We start from the raw sequence: 20,474 nt of genomic DNA, 5'->3' as shown, positions 1-20,474 counted from the left end.
ACGAAATAATATTATTTAAACATTATTTCAATAATAATTTATTTAACGAATCAATTGTAGGAATTAAAGGTTAATAAATCTTAAAGTTGAATGAATTAAATCTAACGTAACAGAATTTATTTATAAACTCATTTATAACGGTCTACTTGTATTTTAAAATTTACAAAGTAAAGAAAAGAAAAGAAAAGAAAAAAAAATATTTTTAATGGTTTAACGAACACGGAAGTTGGGTTTTAGTTGAAAATAACAATTTATATTTTATAAAAATTTTATTTGATTTAAATATAATTTTAATTGATTTATTATGATTTTTAAATGTTTTATTTGGTTTTTTATACAATAAATAAATGGTTTAAAAAAATAACAAAAACTGCTTTGACCTGGATTCAAACCCGGGTCTGTGTGTCTAACCACTAGACCAAAATATCAATTTGAATATAAAACTAGAAAACAAAACTATAAAACCAATGAAGTTATAATCATCATCTTCCTCAACAAACCCTAGGTTCTAATCCTCTTAGTATGTTCTATGTTCATCCATTTCGTGATAGGGGTTTTGATTGTTGGCCAAAAACTAATGTAAAACGTATAAAAATTACCTGGATTGGTGTCGGGGATGTGACGAACGATGGTGGCCGGAAAACGAATCTTAGGAGATAAATTATGGATTACCGAGAGTAATTTAGTGATAATTGAATTTGTGAACGAGTTTAGTTTGATGTTGGAACTGTATTTATACATGTGATTGGATCGTAGGCTCGTTAATGGTTGTTAATGAGTTTTACATAAAATCCGGCGGTTCATCGGAGATTATTAATTCACGGATTTGGACGTTATAATATAATTAACATGTTGATTAACGGTGGTTAATGAAGACTAAAGGTGTTTTACTAATTTACTGGGTCAAAAAGCATGCAATACGGCGAGAATAAGGTGGCCGGAATAATATCGCCGGCGGCGGCGGCCTGGTTGCCGGAAAACCGAGGGGGGGGGGGGACCAAGGGTTGGTTTTGTTAAGTAATATTTTAAATCTTAATTTACAATTTTGGCCAGTATGCTTATGATTTGGGCCTTGAGCTTTAGAATGTTTTATAAATGAAATAATATTTATAACTTGGATAGTTTTTGAATTATATCCGATTATATCACGAACTATTTAAGCGTTAAAACCCGGAGTTTTAATAATTGATCGAAAGTAATAATAAACGAACGAACATTGAATTTCAAACGTCGAGAATACTTTATTAATAAATATCGAAACTTGTGAATATAATAATATATATTTATATATATTCTTTATAAAAAAAACCTAAAATTTGAAACGGGTCGAGTTTTCGGGTTTGAAAGTGACGAATGTTACACAGGGATATCTTTAATCTTGTAAAGTTTACCGTAGTGAAAGATTTATATCATGGTAATATAGATTCAAATAGGTCAATTTGTATAGCAATTTATCTTGAATTGGGTCATTTCAGTAGCAATCTTTATATAGTGGGTCAATTGCAGGTGGTCTTATAACAGTCAAGACCGGTTTCAAGTGGTGGCGACCTTTATCGTGAAAACTGGAAAGGTATTACATGTTCTAACCCAAGAACCACATACCTTAAATCAAGTCCATTGTACGTTATTATGTGTAAAAAAGTCTTTCAAAGCATTTTATTAATTGATTATAACCATGATAAACTAATTATTTGTTGTACCCTTCTATGAAGAAAAACATATTTGTTTCCATAATCAATTTTTTCTTTTCAAGGTTGTAATTGTTGCTATTGCGTTATATTCTCTTTGTATCTATTTTAGAAAAAATTGACTTTTTAAAAATTTCGTCAGAATTTATATTTCACATAAAAAGTATAAGAAGTCTCTAATTTAAGCTATAAACTTAAGTTTATCAAGATATTCAATTGATTGATAATAAAAATTAATACTTTTTATCAAACATGTAAATTTAAGTCAATTTTTGTATTAATGGATGCTATTGCAATGGAGGAATTTTAGTCAAAAGAATATGTTTTATTATGCGGTATTGATAATTCCATCAATGGTTATTGAAATTTTGCATTAACCGAATATACAATAAAAATAAAAATTTGATCGTAATAAACTTTAGGTTGACCAGTGATATAAAAGGATTCAAATCAATGCTTTCTTAAATTCATTTGTAAGATATATATATATATTTTTAAATTATGTCAACTATTGAAGGAAAGCAACTATATAATTAATAATTTTATTAATTTTTTTCAATTAAATTAATTCATACAATAATGATTGCAATATATTCAATATCCAATAAAGAGTTGATCGATTTTTTGTTGTTAGCATCTTGATTAACTTTTTGTTTTACTGGAATCTGTGTATCGATAGAATATAATGTTTAACAATATTTAATCTAATAAGCGGCGATAACGAAATCAGTGTAAATTTGGTGAAGGTAAACCATTTTATAATTCCTATTACGTTTTGATACGTTCATTTTTGCTGCTTCATTAGGTTGGGAATTATAAATCTACCCATGTGAAGATTTCGTTTATTCGGATAGGACTGAATATGAAGATGGAAACATTCTTCGTTTGGCACACTAAAATAAGGTTCTTTCTCTTTTCTTCGCAACTGCAAAATGCAAAATAGCCAGACGGGCAGGTTATCGGTTGGGTCGAGTTTTCCAAAACACTGAATCAAATTTGTTTCTTATTTGACTGATAGTATTTCCAAAATAATTCCATATTAATTTGATTAACATTGTATTGTTATAATATTGCAAAAAATCAAAAGATTTGTCTATTTATGATTTCCAAAACAGTTACGAAATTAATTGACTTGACTATATTAATGTTTTCCGAAACAATTATAAATTAATTGAGTTGACTCTATTAATTTTTTTCAAAAGAATTTTAAATTTAAATGATTGAATATTAATGTTGTCCGTAACAATTAAGTTATTTGAACTATGGAATAATAGAAGTCACATTTAATCATCCATTATGAATTATGTTTAATGTTTAATATTATTTCTTTAATGTTTAATACGATATGATATTAGTATTCTCGTAATGTGAGATGTAATTATCACGTTACAACCAACTATTTTGAAAAGAATGAGGTTTTCAAATGCAAATGTCATATAATTCACATGTCGTATTGGCAGTGCCAAAGTAAGCAATTTCAAAGTATATGGAAACTTTGAATGATTAAGTTGTAGTATTGTTTAAAAATGTTGGTCAAAATATACTCGGATCACATATTGAAACATGTTCGGAAAAATGCGGGTTCCCAGTAAACTGACTTTCCATTCATACGGGTAAAATCATGGAGATTACTCTCATACTCACTTTCCATTTGATTATTCGGCATTTGGACAATAATCTTTTCATAAGGCATCATTACTCTCATCAATGGTCTTCGACTCGATCCTGCCTCGAAGTTTGGTGCATTATGTTGATAGTTGGTGGTGGAGAACCACAATGTCGCTTCTCTTTATCAAAGTGACAATTCATCCAACTTGATGAATCCAAACTGGGTTCTTGTTTAATCTTACTCTTGACTTTTATTTCCTCAAAGGATGGTATTGTGATATTCCTCCAAACATATCACTCGGAATTTCCATTGGCGTCTGTTATGTTCCAGGCATGTAGACCCGTTAATTTTCATAGGGAACTATTGGCTAATTGTGATTGAAAAAAAACCATGTAATAGCTATCATTGTTAGCCATCTCGGAATTTTCGGGTGCGGGATTTGAACGTTTCGCTACTCGGTGTCTGTGCCCAAAGTAGCTAATATAAGGCATCTGCACATATTAGTTTAGGGATAGGAAGACTACCGGTCTTAACTTATCCCTACCTATAATTTAAGGTTAGAGCCTAGGTATGTTATGTCAAATACTTAATTCGCTGAAACCGGTGGCTCTAATACAAACCTGTCACACCCTAACTTAGGGCCTAAAAGTGTGACTTCTAGTTGGTACCTATTTTGTAAATATATTAGAGTTGCATGTTTATTTTAGCGGAAGACATTTTATTAAAATATTAATTTACATTGAAAATTTCTTAGAAACTAAATACCTGAGTATTCGGTTTAACAAAAACTATTTCATATGTTTGTAAGGATGGTAGTTATCAAATTGAGCCATTTTCTGGTTGCATACGTCTATCTACATAAATGACTCATAATCCTTCAATGTGCTGCTTAATCTTATTTACCTTAAAATGTTCAGAAAAATACGCGAGCGATGGCTTTAATACTAACCTGTCACACCCCAATTTTGGGCTTAAAAGTGTGGCTTCCAGTTGGTACATTTTTGTAAATATATCAGAGTTGCGAGTTTATTTTGGCTGAAGTTTTTTTATTAAAATATTAATTTACATTGAAAATTTCTTGGGAATTAGACACCCGAGTATTCGGTTTAAAAAATATTGTTTCATATGTTAAAAGGATTTTAATTATGAATATTGAGCCATCTTCTGGTGTAACTTCTATGGATTTTTCTTGCAAAAACGCTAGTCTTTTGTGCTCGTATTTAATAAAGTTCTCGTATTAATTTCATCGTCTACATTTATTAGTGTTGAATTATGTGTCATTTATTGAATAACATTAACTTTATATACGCAATTATATGATCATATGTTTATTTCTTTATAATCATGCTTAATCGTTAATAAGACACGTTGAACCGGAATGCCTAGATTAATATTTTATAACATGTAACAAAATATTTTGTTATTATTATTTTTATCCTAAGTATTTAAATTAATCATGTGATTTAAAAATAGAATATTCTAGAACCTCATATGTTAACCCTGTTACTCAAGTTAGTTTATCTAGTTTTTTTTATTTGAAAAAAAAAGTAAAAATAAAAAATAAAAAATGAAAAAGTTGGAAAAAAAAAGTGCCGTGCATTTTTTGAATGCACACACACATATCTATTTTTTTATTTATTATTATCATTATCATTATTATAATTAATTTATTTCTTAAGTTTTAAACAAGTTTTATCTCTATCTAAATCATATTCAGACCTCAATTTTTGGCCTATAAACAGAGCTCCTCATTCTCATATTTTTTTCATACCAAATCTCATTATCTCTTTTCTCTCTAAGCATAACCAAGTAAGTTTTACATGTTTTTAGTTGTTCTTCATATATCTTTGATTTTGATCTTGTTCTTTTGAATTTTTTTTAGTTTGTTTTTAGGTTCTTGAGTTTTCTTTTGACTCTTCATAATTGTTAATATACTCTCACCATGATAATCATAAATTGTTAATAAAACCCTTACTTTTTGCTCTAAAAGATTATGATGATCATGTTATTTCAAGAAATCATAAATATTTTTTCAAAATCTTGGATCAAAGTATAATTTTTTTCATGAACAACTATGAATATTCTTATGATTTTCAAAAACTCATAAAGTTATCATAACTAAAAAATTATATTTACATAATTGGTCTTTATACTTTCATAAATGTCAATAAACATACTAAATTATAATATTTACACTTTAGACCCTATACTTTCATAAATATCAATAAACACCCAAACTATATGATATTACACTTTTAACCTCGTACTTTATTATTTATCAAAACCATTCTAAAACATTTTGAGCTAGTATACAAATAGAGTATAAACCGGGTATGTATGTATCTGACAAGCAAACGGTTCTGTCGAAGGCAAGAGTGGCGTAAAGAATCCCATTGGACCCGTGACTCTTACCTGGGAATCAACTTGCTGGAGGTCATGCTCTTGGTTTAGAACATTCTAGTATGCGACACTCTAACTAATTTAAAAATCAAACTTAATCTAGGGCATCCCGTAACCGGTTCAAAAAACTCTTGCTCGTGTTCGTGTTCATCCGTCAAGCAAGGTGAGTTCATAGCCCCTTTTACATGCTTTTAAACGCTTTATACTTCGGGGTGGAAACATGCAACTTATTTATTTTATTTTTAATATATGTTATTTGATTCAAGCTTTATTTCATAATATTCGTTATGTGTGATCATTACAAGTGTATACTTAATGGCATTGATAACCATTAACTTGTTAAGCCCGTGGTAGTATGATGATAGATCTATTGGCCCGACCCGCCCACGCAGGCCTCGGGTAGAGGCCTGTGTGTCAGAATCTGACGATCGTTAAACATTAAACATAATAGTCTAATCGTGGATTAGACGACTCGCTAAACGTGTCAGAGGTTTGGTTGTAATCACAAAAGTATACAAGTAGTGAAGTAACTTAACACATATCGAATGTTTTCAACATAAAACTTATTTTAAAAAACCTATGTTCTCACCAACTATTTTAGTTGACACTCTCGCATGTTTTTCAGGTGATGGAAATTAAGTTATGGAGATTCTTGAAGTTTCATGTAGGGGATGAGTCAGACTTAGAAGTTTAATGAATAAATTGCTATGTCATGTTTTCTATTTGGATTATATTTGGTTTGAATAATTTGTTGGTTTATCTTAATAAGAGTTTTTACATTTAATACCATGTGCATGATTTCAATCTACGCACGCCCCTGGCGTTTCCGCCTTCGGCCGGGGGGTGTGACATCTGGTTGCATGCGTCTATCTCCATAAATGACTCCTAATCCTTGTATGTGCTGCTTAATCTTAATAACATGAAATGTTTAAAATTAACGATATTATGGTGAAATGTTGACAGGATCTAAAAGAATTTAGTAAACTTTCGTTAAATACAAAGATAGTTTTTTGTACAGCTCAGAGGGGATACATGATCTGTTTTCCTTGGGATTGTGCCATTGCCCTACCCGCACAATTCAAGAGTTCTCCGGGAGCAGCGCTCGTTGGAGTACTGGTTGAGACTGAAATAGTATGCCATCTAGTCAATTATGTTTGGATCCAGACATATGTGTACTTGGTTTGAGTTGCTTTTATTTTCTATGTCGTATTATAACGTTTTAGAGATCACGTAATCTCATCTAAACTTTTAACTAACTCTTTAAGACAAACAACTCATTTATCTTATAAAGTAAAATATGTTTGACTGTTTGTAAAGAGTTAATATATTCACCTGTTATGTTATGTTGTGGTGACTAGTTTGAAAACCTTTTGTTTATCTGATGATTAACCTATAACAAATAGGTTTACATAAATACCCATATTGTCTTTTGATCCTGCTGCAGACCACATTGACCTGGTTATATTGTTTCAAACTTCGTTTATTAAGATTGATTCAGTTTATATGTTCAAAACATAATTTTTGTTAAAATAATAAAATTAATATGAGAGGACAATATCATGATGAGACAGTCCGTATCATCCTCAGTTTGACCCTTTTGACTGAACGAGGTTCATACGGGGTGTCACAAAATTAGACGGTACGTTTGAAGGAGACGGACCATATCATGATGAGACTGTCTGTATAAGTCTGTGACATGCGTCTAACTTTATAACCTTGACCCCCTTATGAAATATGTTTGAGACAGACTGTATGAAGGGTTAGATGATCCGTATAATCCTTTTGTTTGGCCCGTTTATGTTAAAAATAATTTTAAACATGATTATGACATTTGTTTATGCATTCTAAGACCTTATAAATGTTTGAAAATACTTATAACACTTTTGTAACTAATTTACACCTAGGTTCGATCGATAAATGCCTAGATACTCGCTTAAATGAATTCAACAAACTTAACGAGTGCTAGAAATATTATACCTTACTTCCAAGCTATATCACAACCTAGGAATGATTTAGAATGACTTCTAATGCTACTAGAACGATTGATCAATATCCCTACTTGGTCAGAACCTCCTCGCTTGACTTGAACTTGCTTAACTACAATATAACCCTAGTTTAACCTGTATTGGGAGTGTAGAATGATGAAGAGATTGTTTGTGCATGAAATGGTCGTTGTATGGGAGGTATTTATACGCTGAAGATCAAGGATGAGTCAAAAAGCAAGAGCTGACATGTTTGGGGATCAATTATCAATATTTTTGCTTAAAGGGGAGATGAAACGGGCCGTCTAATTATGAGATTATCCGTCTTATCACTAACTTTGGGGCTAAGGCTGGCTTAGACGTTCTCGTCTCAAAATGGTAGGCGGTGAGATGATCCGTCACAAAAGGAAACTTAATATCTAGGTCAACTTTGATACGGACCGTCTCATGGATTAAATTTTGTCTAATTACATATTAGACCCTAGACTTTGAGTTTGGTTTAATAACAATTTGGCCCTTAGACTTCTAAAGTTGACAAAAATGGCACTAAAGTTTACAGGATGTTACAGCTCCCACAAGGTACCACACTCTAAGCGGTTTACTATTCCCCAATTGGTTAAGGACCCCTGCTTCACCTCATTGTAATAGTTATGGTTGCTTTTGTCAATCATCATTTCTATAATAGACATCATGTTGAATATGAGACATTAATCAACCTTTCATGCTCATATGCGTTCAACTATTCTCATTCTCAACCCATAATTCAAATGGTAGATCAAACTCCAAGTTTAAGCACGGCATGCATTATACCACTATGAATCAACGAGGAGCTTGAGATTCAAACTCTCACAAAAGCAAGAGAACATAACTCCATATCGACTATATATATTGAACTCGCACTGAACTTCAAATCAATCCCCAATTAACACATGTATAGCTCCAGATCAAGGATAGCCTTTGGCAAACATGAGTTAACATGTATCTCAAACGATACAATTTCAAACATCTACTATGAATTAGGATATGCAACAATCAAATTACACAATACTATTATCGTTTAGGTTAAAACTTAGATAGTCTATATCAATTCATCGATATACCAGGTAACAAATACATTGTTACCGGCACCCTTCCATAAAGCCTACCTCGAAGCGCATGTACTTTAATAGTACTAAGACTATATTTAGTGCTACGTGCGCCCTTAGGCACCACGTCATCTGTTACATAATATCCTTACAAATTCTTAAAAACCTAAATTTCATCTCCAACCCTATAAATATCCTTACCCTCTTTAATTTCCATCTCATCACCTACTTATTACACATAATATTTATATAAAAAAATTACCTCACTCTCTCACGCCTCTCCCTGCTGTTCCAACGATCCTAGTTATGAAACTTTCATTTTTTCGACTTTCTTATGCTTGACCAGACCTAAACCTCGATCCAAACTCAGCTGCTGATGTCGATTGTTATCGTGTTTGCTGGTTGGATGGCTAATCCACCAACTGTTTCTCATCCCTCGGCTTCTGCTGGTCCTCTTGGTTTCAATTCACCAAATAATTCGGGTGCATACTTTATTCGCTTACATTTGATGTGATTTAAGGTTGTTTTTCTATATAATGAATTAGTGGTACATGTTATCTTAATGTAAGGTATAACAGCTATGCTAAAGCGCCCTAGGACTCCGCCAACGAACAATCCTGCTGTAGATTATCAAACAGCTGACTCAGAACATGTATTAAAAAGAACAAGGGCATTTGGTATTTCTGATGAAGTATGTCATTTTCTTTTATAAAAAATTGAGTAGTCTTGACATTAAATGTTACCAGGTTCTGATGGCATTTGTGTGTTGTTAGCAGGTTAATCATATGCCTGTAAATATCTTGCCTGTTGGTTACAGTGGTCAAAGTCACCATGGTCAAAGTTCATACTCGTCAGATGATTTACCAAAAACTGTGGTGATGACACTTAATCAAGGCTCCGTGGTTAAGAGTATGGATTTTCATCCAGTACAGCAGATTCTGCTTCTTGGTTGGCTCTCGTTTACTCTAAATTACTTTTTATTAATTGTGTATTATGTCATTAATGTCTGTCTTTTTTCACTAATTGCAGTTGGAACAAATACTGGGGATATCATGATATGGGAACTTGGTAGCAGAGAAAAACTTGCTCATAAGAATTTTAAAGTTTGGGATCTTAGCGTCTTTTCAACGCCTTTGCAGGTAGCCTTGTAAATGAACCGAACAAGCACGAAGGGAGCACGCTTGTGTTTGTTCGCTTAACTTTAACACAACAAACGATCGAACACTAACAATTAAACGAATGTGGTTTTCTTGTTTGTCTTCGCTCATTAAGAAAATAAACATGTTCGTGTTTGTTTATGTTTGTACGTTAACAGGATAACGAAAGGTTCACGAATGAACATGACTGAACATATATGGAAATATTAACGAATGAACTTCAACGTTAACAAACAAACTTAAACAAATGTAAACTAAAGAACATAATTGTTCATGTTTGTTCGTTTAACTAAATGAACACAGTTTGCTGTGATGTGTTTATTCTTTATTAAATTATAATTTTTATTATTTTGTTTATACGTCGAGCATTGGCTCTTTATTGTAGGCCGCTTTGACCAGCGACTATACTGCATTAATCAATCGTGTAACTTGGAGCCCTGATGGAACCCTTTTTGGTATATTATTAACTTTTTAATAGTTTTATATCTTTTGTCATTAAAGTTCAAAGTTAACAATAATGAACGTTGATACAGGTGTTGCGTACTCAAAGCACATTGTGCAGATATACTCGTATCATGGCGGCGATGATGTCAGAAACCACTTGGAGGTTTATATTGTCTTCACCTTTTAATTTTTAGCTCTTTAGGCGGTTGCCATCATTATGTATATATTAATGCATTTATTATGTTCCATATTATATACAGATCGATGCTCATGTTGGCAGTGTGAATGATCTCGCGTTTTCTTATCCAAACAAACAACTTTGCATTGTGACTTGCGGTGACGATAGATTAATAAAAGTTTGGAATGCAGTTACGGGTTTCAAACAATACACATTTGAGGGTCATGAAGCACCTGTTTATTCTGTATGTCCACATTTTAAAGAAACCGTGCAGTTTATATTCTCAACTGCAACTGATGGGAAAATAAAAGCATGGTTGTATGACAACATGGGTTCAAGAGTTGACTATGATGCGCCAGGTCACTAGAAGCACGGATGCAGATGAGATATATCGAGAGTCTTGCAAAGATATCAAGGAAGTTTTGCTTCGATTTGGGGAGATGGTGGGTGAACAACTTAGCAAAGAAGGTATGGAGGCTCGTGCAATCTATGAAAAGGTTAGTGATGAGTTGAAAGCTTTACCAGGTATCACTACGAAAAAACGGTTCAAAGCAGCTCATTTGATTGGTAAAGATGTGGATCTAGGACGTTCTTTTCTTGCGTTGACAATAGAAGAGAAAATTGAGATGGTCGAGTTGTATACCGATGGTTCAATGGGATAGTTGTGTATGGTTGAAGTATGTTTTGTATGTGAATTGGTTTTAACTATGGTTGATGTTTTTTGCTTAAAAACTATGTTTTGTATGTGAATTGGTTTGATCAATGCATATTTTGGTTGGAATTTATGCATCTTTTTATATGTTTTTTATTTTTTAATAAATATTTGTTATGAAAAAAATACTTGTGCTAATGATAAAGTTGATATAATTCTCTGTTTATTTTCTATGTACCAAACAAGAGAAATGATTCTCAGCTATATTTCTCTACTGAAATCTCTGTACTACCAAACAGAACAGTCAATTCTCATTCTCCAGACCAATTCCCTTTCTCTGCAATTCCATTTCTCTATTCCATTTCTCTACAATTCAATTCTCTGTACCAAACACCCCCTAAAGGTTCATTGGAGACGGTCTAAGCTTATGTATGGCATGCTACGTGTTTATATAAAGGAAAATCGCTAAACCAATATCCCCGCTCATGTCCAAACCCTGGCTAGTTTGGAAATATAGGGCTTCTAGGCTTGGGGTAAAAAAGAATGGTAGTCGACAAGTGTTGAAGGCTTGAAGCAATCAAGAATTTCATTTCCCATAAGATATTAAAATGAGTCGGATGTATCGTTTTGTTCGGGTCGGGTCATATTATTGGAACCACATCCCCAATCTTTGGCAACCTAATTAAAAACCCTTAACCCCTTTCTTCTTTCTTTTTTTCTTTCTTCCACCGGCCGTTGAATAATAATAATAATAATAATAATAATAATAATAATAATAATCATGAGCTTTCCGATCAAAAATCGCAATGGAGAAGAATCATGCACCGATAACAACCCATTTTTCAATATTTACGGCCCACAGGTTCCGTCAATCTTAACCTTTTCTTTTCTTCCAATTTGCACATGCTACTCAATACTTAATTCATTTTTGTATACCAAAATGTTGGGCTTAAATATATATATATATAAAACTAGTATCAGTTATGCACCAAACCGTTGGTTTTTGTTTCGATTCGACCTTTTCCGTTTAATGTTGATATATTGCAGGCGAAAGCTGGTGTCGAGTTTAAGACCGCGGAATCAAGCTCAACTTTGAACTTGGAAGTAGGTTTTAACTTCTAACAGTCTCGTAAAGTTTCATCATAAAAGTTTCGTGTATTAGTTAACGTTTAAAACTCGTGGTATGTCGTGTTTTTTTATTATGCCAGGATGTTCAGGGGCTTGTCACATGGGTGCTCGGTGAGGGATTCATGCCATCGTGGGTTTTCATTAAGGTTTTAACTTTTATTTTCGTGTTATATGTATAGTGTTTCACCATCAAAGGATTCGTAATGATATTTAATTTTGTCATATGCAGAACAAACCTTTGATTCAAAAAGTGGTTATGCTTTATGTTCCCGGTCTTGATGCAGCAATCTACCTGTCACAGTCTAAAATATTACGCAGTTTAAAAGAATGCTGTGGTATCCCGAGGCCCGTGCTAGCACCTAGGTTGGACATCATCAAGCTTATTTACTGAATTAGAACACTTTGTCGATATAATAATAATAGCATGTCAGATATGATTACGCAAACTATATTATTTCAGTAACTCAATTGTTCTTTTTTCTGTGTATCAGATGGGATGCGGACTATAGATGCCCTTTTAACGTGCAGGCTTAAAAGAAAACGGGAAGCTGCTACAGTTACAAATAAATCTGAACCAGGTATTTTAATTTTAATGGATTTTGGTAAATGCTATACTATAAATAATATTATTAATAATAATGGTCAATTTTTCAGATTCAGGTTCTGTTTTTGATCAGATATCGTTGTCTGAGCTCAAGAAGATAATTCCATTTCCTTTGTCATACTATACGCTTACAACAAAGGAGTTAGAAGACAATGGATACATTCATGATTTACCAGGTGACTAGATTACGCATGGTTGAGTTTATTTGTTTATTTACTTGCTTTTTAATTGATTTGTGGATAATATACTTAAACAGGTTTTGTTTCAACTCTTCCCGCGGCACCTGGAAAGCCCGTCCATGAAATGGTGGGAGTTGATTGTGAAATGGTAAGGATGTGGTCAACATCTAAGTGGAAACTCACTTTACATGGTGTCTAAGTATATGGTTTTTTGTCTGTGTTTTAGTGCATTACAAGCGAAGGGTTTGAGCTCACAAGAGTAACACTGATAGATTATAAAGGACAGGTAAAGACTCTTCTAATGCGTTATTTTGTTATCGTAAATTTTAAGTTGTAATAAAACACTAGCTGCAATAGTTAAATCCCTCTTTTTTGGATTGAGTGTTTCTGTTTTTATGTGAACCATGTCATGATTTTTGTTCTTTTTTCAAGCAGAAGTTTCAACTACTAAAATGTCTGATATTTTGCAACCACTAAATTGTAATTCAATCATCTATGCAATGACACAATTAACTGATTGCCTGATTTGTTGCAACTTAATCTAGCCATTTCTTAATTTTCATTCATATGACTTAATTTTTTTATTTACAGGTTCTGTTGGATAAATTGGTTAAACCACCAAATGCAATAACTGATTACAACACCAGGTACTTTGGTCTGCATGAATGTTCACATAAGCAAGGGTTGAAATGAAAAACAAAATAAATCATTCATTTTCAATCTTAGAAAATTTATAACACAAGAAAAATGGTTGAAATGCAATGTTTAATGGTCTTTCTTGAAATAGGAAAAATATGATCAAAATTCGTTTATTTATACAACCTACACATGTGCAAGCCATGCGCAGGTTATATTACCTCCACACAACATACACATGTGTAGGTAAACGTTTAAAAATAATAAAATAAAATAAAAACGTGACAAATTTGTTGAATGTTTTTTTTAAGTTCATAACATATGTAATGCATTTATGTGTAGGAAATAAAGTTTAAAAAAATATGAACTGTTGATCAAGAAATAAAATGATTTATATTTTGCAATAAGTTAGTGTTCTGTAATAAACCTCACCCTGATACACACACATAACACAATAAGTTAGTGTTCTGTAATAACCTCTGTGTGTGTGTGTGTAATGAGATCTTGGTTTAAAAGGTTTCTTGTCATTCAGGTACAGTGGAATAACACGTGAGATGATGGATGGAGTCACAACTACCCTTAAAGACGTTCAGGTTTCCTGTCTTTTAACTGCTATTTATCTAGTGTCTATAAAAATATTTAGTACCAGTAACACTGTTTTCTAAATTAACCAACCATGCTTTTGCATTCTATTTCAGGAAGATTTTCTACAACTTGTTAACAAAGAGACAATTTTGGTTGGACACTCGTTGGAAAATGACTTATTAGCTTTAAAGATCGATCATAGTTTAATTATTGACACTGCGATTTTATACAAACATTCACGTGGTGGAACATACAAAATTGCTCTTCGTGTGCTTACTAGGAAATATCTTTCTAGAGAGATACAAGATTCACGAAGCGGGCATGATAGCATTGAGGATGCAAAAGCTGCAATGGATCTAGCCTTTTTAAAAATAAAAAATGGTAAATCACTTGATTTCTTTTGTTTTATTTGTTATTAATTGGTTTGGTTTCAAAAGGAACTTCTTGTGTACTTATAGGTCAAAAAACGGTCAAAATTAGTGTGTATGGGAGGTTGATAAGTAAAAACAACTGATTTTTAGTTAAATAATATGTAGAAGTTATGGAAGGTTTACAGTTTACTTGATAATAAAAATATTTCAGTTATGATTTTAATTAAGATACTGCCTGCAGTGACCCCAAACACGATACTGAATGTGACATGAACTGATATAAACGAACCCCATGGCTTGGTTCTATGTTTTATAAAAAAAAACTATTTTGTTTTTTTTTATTCGCTTATGGTTTTATAATCAATTGAAACCTGGAAAAATCAAACCAATTGGAACTGAAAAATCGGTTCTAAGTAACGTATAAGAAATTAATAAATGATGTAGCCCAAACTTTTTTGATACAAGTTGTAATAGCCAGTTAATCAAGTGACAAAAACAATTAGGCCCATGCCCAAGTTCATTATTTTGGGCCATTTTTGTGGCCCAAACTCTTAAAGCCCAATTGGTAAAACAGGTACCAAACCAAACCCATTGTGAATACCGAAAAAACCAAAACCGAACAGTTTTTAAAGAATCAAAACAATCAATTTTCGGTTTTGGGTTCAGTTTGAGCCGAAAACGGCCCATGCACAACTCTACACGTCATCATTTAAAGGTATCAACAATGTGAAGTTAAATTTAGTTTTTGGATTTTATATATGTGATTTAATATATTAAGAAGCTGCACATTACAATAAGTGATCATTATATGTAATTTAATTTCTGATAAATTGAAACAGGACCCGATTTTGGTCGACCTCCATCATTTATGAGAAAAAAACTCCTTACAGTTTTGAGCGAGTCTGGAAAAGCCTCATCTTTTATTGATAATATATCGATAGTGAAACGATACGCTTCAGAATTATCACATTCTATTCCGGTTGCTTCTGATAATGAAGCTCTTTCAAAAATCATCAAAGAGGTAATCTGTATTATTGTTATTGTTATTACAGTACGCAATTTAGTCCCATTTGCTTATAAATAAGCCCATTTGGGTTATATTATATCTCTAATTTATATCTTGCGTGACCCCAGGTAAAAAACGAGAAAGTACATTTTGTGTGGGCCCAGTTTACAGAACTAAGCTGTTATTACATGAAACAAGCAGAGGATTCGGAGGCATTGAATAAAAAACTTGCTGAGATGATTGCATTGCTTACTTGTGATAATAAGTCAAATGGTAGAAAAAGTATTAAGTATACTGTCACTCCTGATTTGAAGGACGTTCTTAGACGCATTAACTCAAGAATTGAAAATATTTATTCCAATTTGCCGACAAATGCGATGCCAATACTATGCTCGGGGCATGGAGATACTGCAATTGTTCAAAGGTATTATATACTTTTATACTTTCATTTTATTCTTGTTCTTTGTATTCAAAAGTTTAGGTTTTGATTATATATAAAGCGACAATGTTCACAAATAATGTGTTGAAATTACTATTTTTTTATGCGCATGGATGAAGATTGAGGAAAATGCTTGTGGAAAAAGTGGACACGGATATACCTCGGGATCATCTTGTGAAGGTTCTAGAAGAGTTGCAGGCGCAGGCCGAGGTAGGTTTGTGTTTTGTCGGTGTCAAACAATGAACATGTCATACATTCTTGTTGTAGCTTTTAACCAGGAGGAAGTGTGGAACACACCTTTTTTTGGAAAAAGGTTATATGGGTTTTCTACATTTGGTTTGTTGATCATGGGAAAGTAAAGGTTGAAGAATAGCAATAGAGTGGCGGTGCTAAAATGGGTTGGATAATGAGTTAAAAAGGATTTGGGATTTGGGTTAGAACGAGTATGGTTAAAGCGGGTCATGTCACAAGCCATAACATAGAACGGGTCAAAACTTGCAATCTAAAATCTATGTGAATTTAGAAGTTAGAACAGGCAAAAATGGGTAACGGGTTAACATGTTTGATGAAAAATCACGAGAGTTCAGATGGTTTACTGTACCGAATGTTTAATCACTGCTATGTCACCACCATCTACTGACCACCCCTACTTACACCGGCCCACTCCTACCAACTAGCAGCATGACAACCAATCAACTACTGCCACTAGGCTGTGATTAAATTAAAAGTTGCTTACATATGCTAAGGAATATGAGTTTGTAGTCTGTAGAAAAATGAAGTTATAGCTTCGAAGAAAAATGTGAATAGTTGCGGTTGTTTGCATGTTTAATTATATTTGTATATCAAGTTTAAATAATAAAATATTGTAAAACAATGAAAGACATTTTGTTTAGAACCCTTTTTGTCCAGAAAGTCTATTTTGACCCAAGCCTAGTATACTTGTTACTCGGTCAACCTGTTGCGAGCGTTTTCTCAGACTTGGTTACTATGCAACAAATTGCATATACAAATTATCAACATTGTTGAAGCATAGATCTTGGCAACAGTATTTGGCCTTAAATTGCTGATCTTTCTTCATGTCTTCTTTTTGAGCTATTTGTTTGCTTGTTTACTTACTTTTTCCTTTTTGAAAGGCTAATTTCATTAACAAAGCTTAGCAAGTAACTAAGCATAAAAACAGACCCCCCAAGTCAAGGAAACACAAAAAAAGGAAAAAAGAAAAAAAAACATTACAGATTCTAGCAAAACAAACCACCAAGTATACTCTAAACATTCACCATTTGTCCCATTCAAGCGAATTGATTTTTGCACACATGAGTGATGTCTTTTTAAGATTGAAAATCGGCTCGCTACGTGTTTTCCAAATGCACCAGTATGCTGATAACGTAACTGCATAAATCGCTACCTCTTTGATGACACCAAGCTGCAAATTCTAATGAAATGTAAGAAGGTATTGGATAAAGCAAAAATTGGTGGGATCTTACACCATTGTAAAATGGATTGTCAAATCTTGTTGGGAACCCACACGAGACCAAAATGTGCTCAGCCGATTTCTCCAGGTCATTGTACAACGGGCACCGGTCCGAATTTAAAGGCACATTCTTTTTTGTAACATGTCCGTTGTGACTTGACTCCTTTTGGCCCTCCAGGAGAAGATGTTAACCTTACTAGGACCCCCCCTGGTCCATTGGAGAGTAAACTCTGGTGAGACGTCCTTTCGCTTATTGCATAAAGATCTACAAGACTTGAAACAAAAACTCCCCATCCTTTTTATCCCCGAGATAAAACCATTTATCAACCGTATTACTTAATGACGTTTGGCTACCAAAAACTCTTTTAAAGAATAAACTAGTGTTATGCCCAGGCCGGTTAAGCTTGGGCGATGATAAACCTAAACTTTGTCGGTCCCAGGCGTTGAGGCGGTAAATTGACGCATATCGGTCGGTTACGGTTCAAGTGCGTTATAATACCGAAACTAAAAACCAAAAATAAAACAAAAACATATAAAATTTGAGGTGGATCAACTGAGTGGCGTCATTCTGTAACACTAGGGCGTTGAGAAGATCTGAGCATTGCCGATCCCGGAAGTTGAGGCGGTGAGTCTACGCAAATTCGGCTTATATCCGTCACATTGGTTATGGTACCGAAATTAAAACAAAATGCAGTGAGTCTACGAGAATTCCTTCGGTTTCTGTATTTTTTGTCAGGGTACCGGAACTAAAATAAAAAAAAATAAAAATCCAAGGACTAATACGGTGCCGCCAAGTGGTCCAATCGGCACTTAGCGGCACCAAAGTTTGTAATTATTATATAATATAACTAGTTTTTTACCCGGCGCCATGCGCTGGGGCAGCTGGCAAATCACCAGCGTTGAAATCCGGGCGTCGGTCTAACCCGAGCGTCACTAAGGTGGGTCGACACGAACCCGGTTGGTATCAGATACGTTCGTTACAATATGCACATCATTGGTAAAAAAATTTAGTGTTAAAACCCAAAAAATTAATTCGTCAAATTAATATAAAAAAAATAAAATATTTGAAACGATGTTTATTTGGTTGGCTAATCCCGACGGTTCCCAAGTGTTGTCAATCCCGGCCATTGAGGCAATAACTCGACATAAATTTGGTCGGTTTTAATTACGTGTGTTACGACACCGGAGCTAAAAAAACAAAAAAAAAGTATTAAAATTGAGTTGGACTAATGGCCAATTTGGGGGTGGGGTCGGTCGGTTAATTTACGCTTTGGTAAAACCCGAGCGTAATCGATCACGGGTATTGAGACGGCGAGTCTTCGTGAATTTGACGGTTTCCGTGAGTTTGTGTTATGCTACCAGAACTAAAATAAAAAAATACGTTTGGTCGGTTCCTTTACTTTCGTTATATTAATCGAACTAAAAATCAAAAACGAAAACAAAAAACAAAATCACGGACAAATATGATGATATATATAATTATGAAATTGGCGGCACCAAAGATCATAATTATATATATTAGTAATATAATTATATGAAATATGGATGATTTTAAAGAAGATAAATGGATGTATATTACCTCACAATTTCTTTTTTTTTTTTAAAAAGATAATCTGATTTTAATCAAATATTTATTAATTAATTTTACATTCATGTTAAATGCGATAGAGATGAAGAATAGGTTCAAAAATGTTTGTAATATATATCGTTAATCGTTTAGATTGTATTCTCGGGTTTAAAATACAAGGAAAAGAAATGATAAGATTGGATAGGGAAAGAAAGGAAAAGAAATTATATATTTAAAAGACATTCTCGAGTTAAAATAAAAGAATAGAAAAGAAAGTTTTAATTACGTTTTTGAGTTAGATAGGAAGGAAAAGATAGGAAAAATATTGTAACTTTGCAATCATGTCCTTATTATTGAGTTAGATAGAAAGGGAAAAATAGGGTAAATTAGTAATATTATACACGACTATAAACTTTCCATTCGAATCAGGCCATATTTGGCTGGAAAGTTGTGGAGGAAAAATGCCATAACTTTTCTTTCCATTATCTTTCTTTTCTTTTAATGAAAAAACTTAAGAATGAAAAAAGAAAATTTTTCTTATCTTTTCTTTACAAAACCCTTAAATAAAAAACTCAATAATGTAGTGTTTGTGTTCCTTAATTCCATTCACTTGAATTGATTGGTTAGTTTTCATACTAAATTTTAGTGCTCTCATTCCAATATATTAACTTTCATTAATCTCTTACAGAGGAAAGGTCACTTATGGGTATTACCCATATACCAGTCAATTATGTGTCGCCACCTTATTTTTACCTTTAGTTATCCACAAACCACAAAGTTACTGACAACACTTACCCACAAGTATCCTAAAACTTTATTAGTTTATTTTAATTCTTCAATAGTTAACAACGAATCAATTTTGTATGGCAAACATATGTCATAGAATAAAGCCATGCACTTTACCCACATAGGATGGGGTGGTGTTACCATATGGGTCGGAAGCTATACATTGGATGCCCCTTCCTCTCACATCATTTGTAGCTTGTGACATTACAAATTCTTGTTTGCCTTCGAATAACGCTCTATGTTATGTTTTTTATGAATATTCATCTATAATCGTGTTTTGTTTTTCTGGATATTCATGGCTTGATGCTAGTTCTATTTTTGCTTTAATTTTCTCAATTTTGATATTACATGCAGTGAATTCGATATTTAAGACTTATTTTAATTTTTTGTTCAGAGTTGATTGTGGTTGCTCCAACTGATCGAATCAAGATGGAAATTTCCTCCTAGAGCACCAAGAAAGAACGGAATAAAACCAAATGATGAGCCTAAAAAAGACATAAATGTGGG

The 20,474-nt window shown here is 33.0% G+C and overlaps 2 protein-coding genes and 1 long non-coding RNA gene across 3 annotated transcripts; all 3 read left to right on the top strand.

Moving 5' to 3' along the window:
• The first annotated feature begins 9,160 nt into the window (after positions 1–9,160).
• Positions 9,161–9,591, top strand: LOC143622080 (uncharacterized). The gene is made up of 3 exons (XR_013151633.1): positions 9,161–9,246; positions 9,334–9,455; positions 9,541–9,591. It is a non-coding gene; the product is annotated as an uncharacterized LOC143622080 (long non-coding RNA).
• On the top strand, positions 9,586–10,910 carry LOC143622123 (protein TPR3-like). Its single transcript, XM_077093361.1, has 5 exons — positions 9,586–9,712; positions 9,794–9,903; positions 10,307–10,376; positions 10,455–10,528; positions 10,626–10,910. The coding sequence occupies exons 1-5, from the start codon at positions 9,643–9,645 to the stop codon at positions 10,908–10,910; spliced, it is 609 nt and encodes a 202-aa protein (XP_076949476.1). The 5' UTR covers positions 9,586–9,642.
• A 1,066-nt stretch (positions 10,911–11,976) lies between these two features.
• LOC143622079 (small RNA degrading nuclease 5-like) lies at positions 11,977–16,444 on the top strand. The gene is made up of 14 exons (XM_077093320.1): positions 11,977–12,057; positions 12,243–12,299; positions 12,404–12,469; positions 12,553–12,686; positions 12,804–12,901; positions 12,978–13,103; positions 13,184–13,254; positions 13,333–13,392; positions 13,698–13,753; positions 14,275–14,335; positions 14,441–14,708; positions 15,538–15,719; positions 15,833–16,128; positions 16,263–16,444. The coding sequence occupies exons 1-14, from the start codon at positions 11,977–11,979 to the stop codon at positions 16,384–16,386; spliced, it is 1,680 nt and encodes a 559-aa protein (XP_076949435.1). The 3' UTR covers positions 16,387–16,444.
• Positions 16,445–20,474: the final 4,030 nt, after the last annotated feature.

The sequence above is a fragment of the Bidens hawaiensis genome, unplaced genomic scaffold (genome assembly GCF_021521415.1).
Source record: "Bidens hawaiensis isolate Kalapana, Puna unplaced genomic scaffold, B.hawaiensis_p1.1 tig00003022_1, whole genome shotgun sequence".
Lineage (NCBI taxonomy): Eukaryota > Viridiplantae > Streptophyta > Magnoliopsida > Asterales > Asteraceae > Bidens > Bidens hawaiensis.
The sequence above is the reverse complement of the archived record's forward strand: the minus strand, read 5'-3'. Positions and strand labels throughout refer to the sequence as shown.

Coding starts and splice junctions, on each gene's coding strand:
- LOC143622123 (XM_077093361.1), top strand. CDS start 9,643: ATGACACTTAATCAAGGCTCCGTGGTTAAGAGTATGGATTTTCATCCA. Junction 9,713..9,793: donor ACAGCAGATTCTGCTTCTTG/GTTGGCTCTCGT, acceptor CACTAATTGCAG/TTGGAACAAATACTGGGGAT. Junction 10,529..10,625: donor ATGTCAGAAACCACTTGGAG/GTTTATATTGTC, acceptor TATTATATACAG/ATCGATGCTCATGTTGGCAG.
- LOC143622079 (XM_077093320.1), top strand. CDS start 11,977: ATGAGCTTTCCGATCAAAAATCGCAATGGAGAAGAATCATGCACCGAT. Junction 13,393..13,697: donor TGATAGATTATAAAGGACAG/GTAAAGACTCTT, acceptor TTTTATTTACAG/GTTCTGTTGGATAAATTGGT. Junction 13,754..14,274: donor ATAACTGATTACAACACCAG/GTACTTTGGTCT, acceptor CTTGTCATTCAG/GTACAGTGGAATAACACGTG.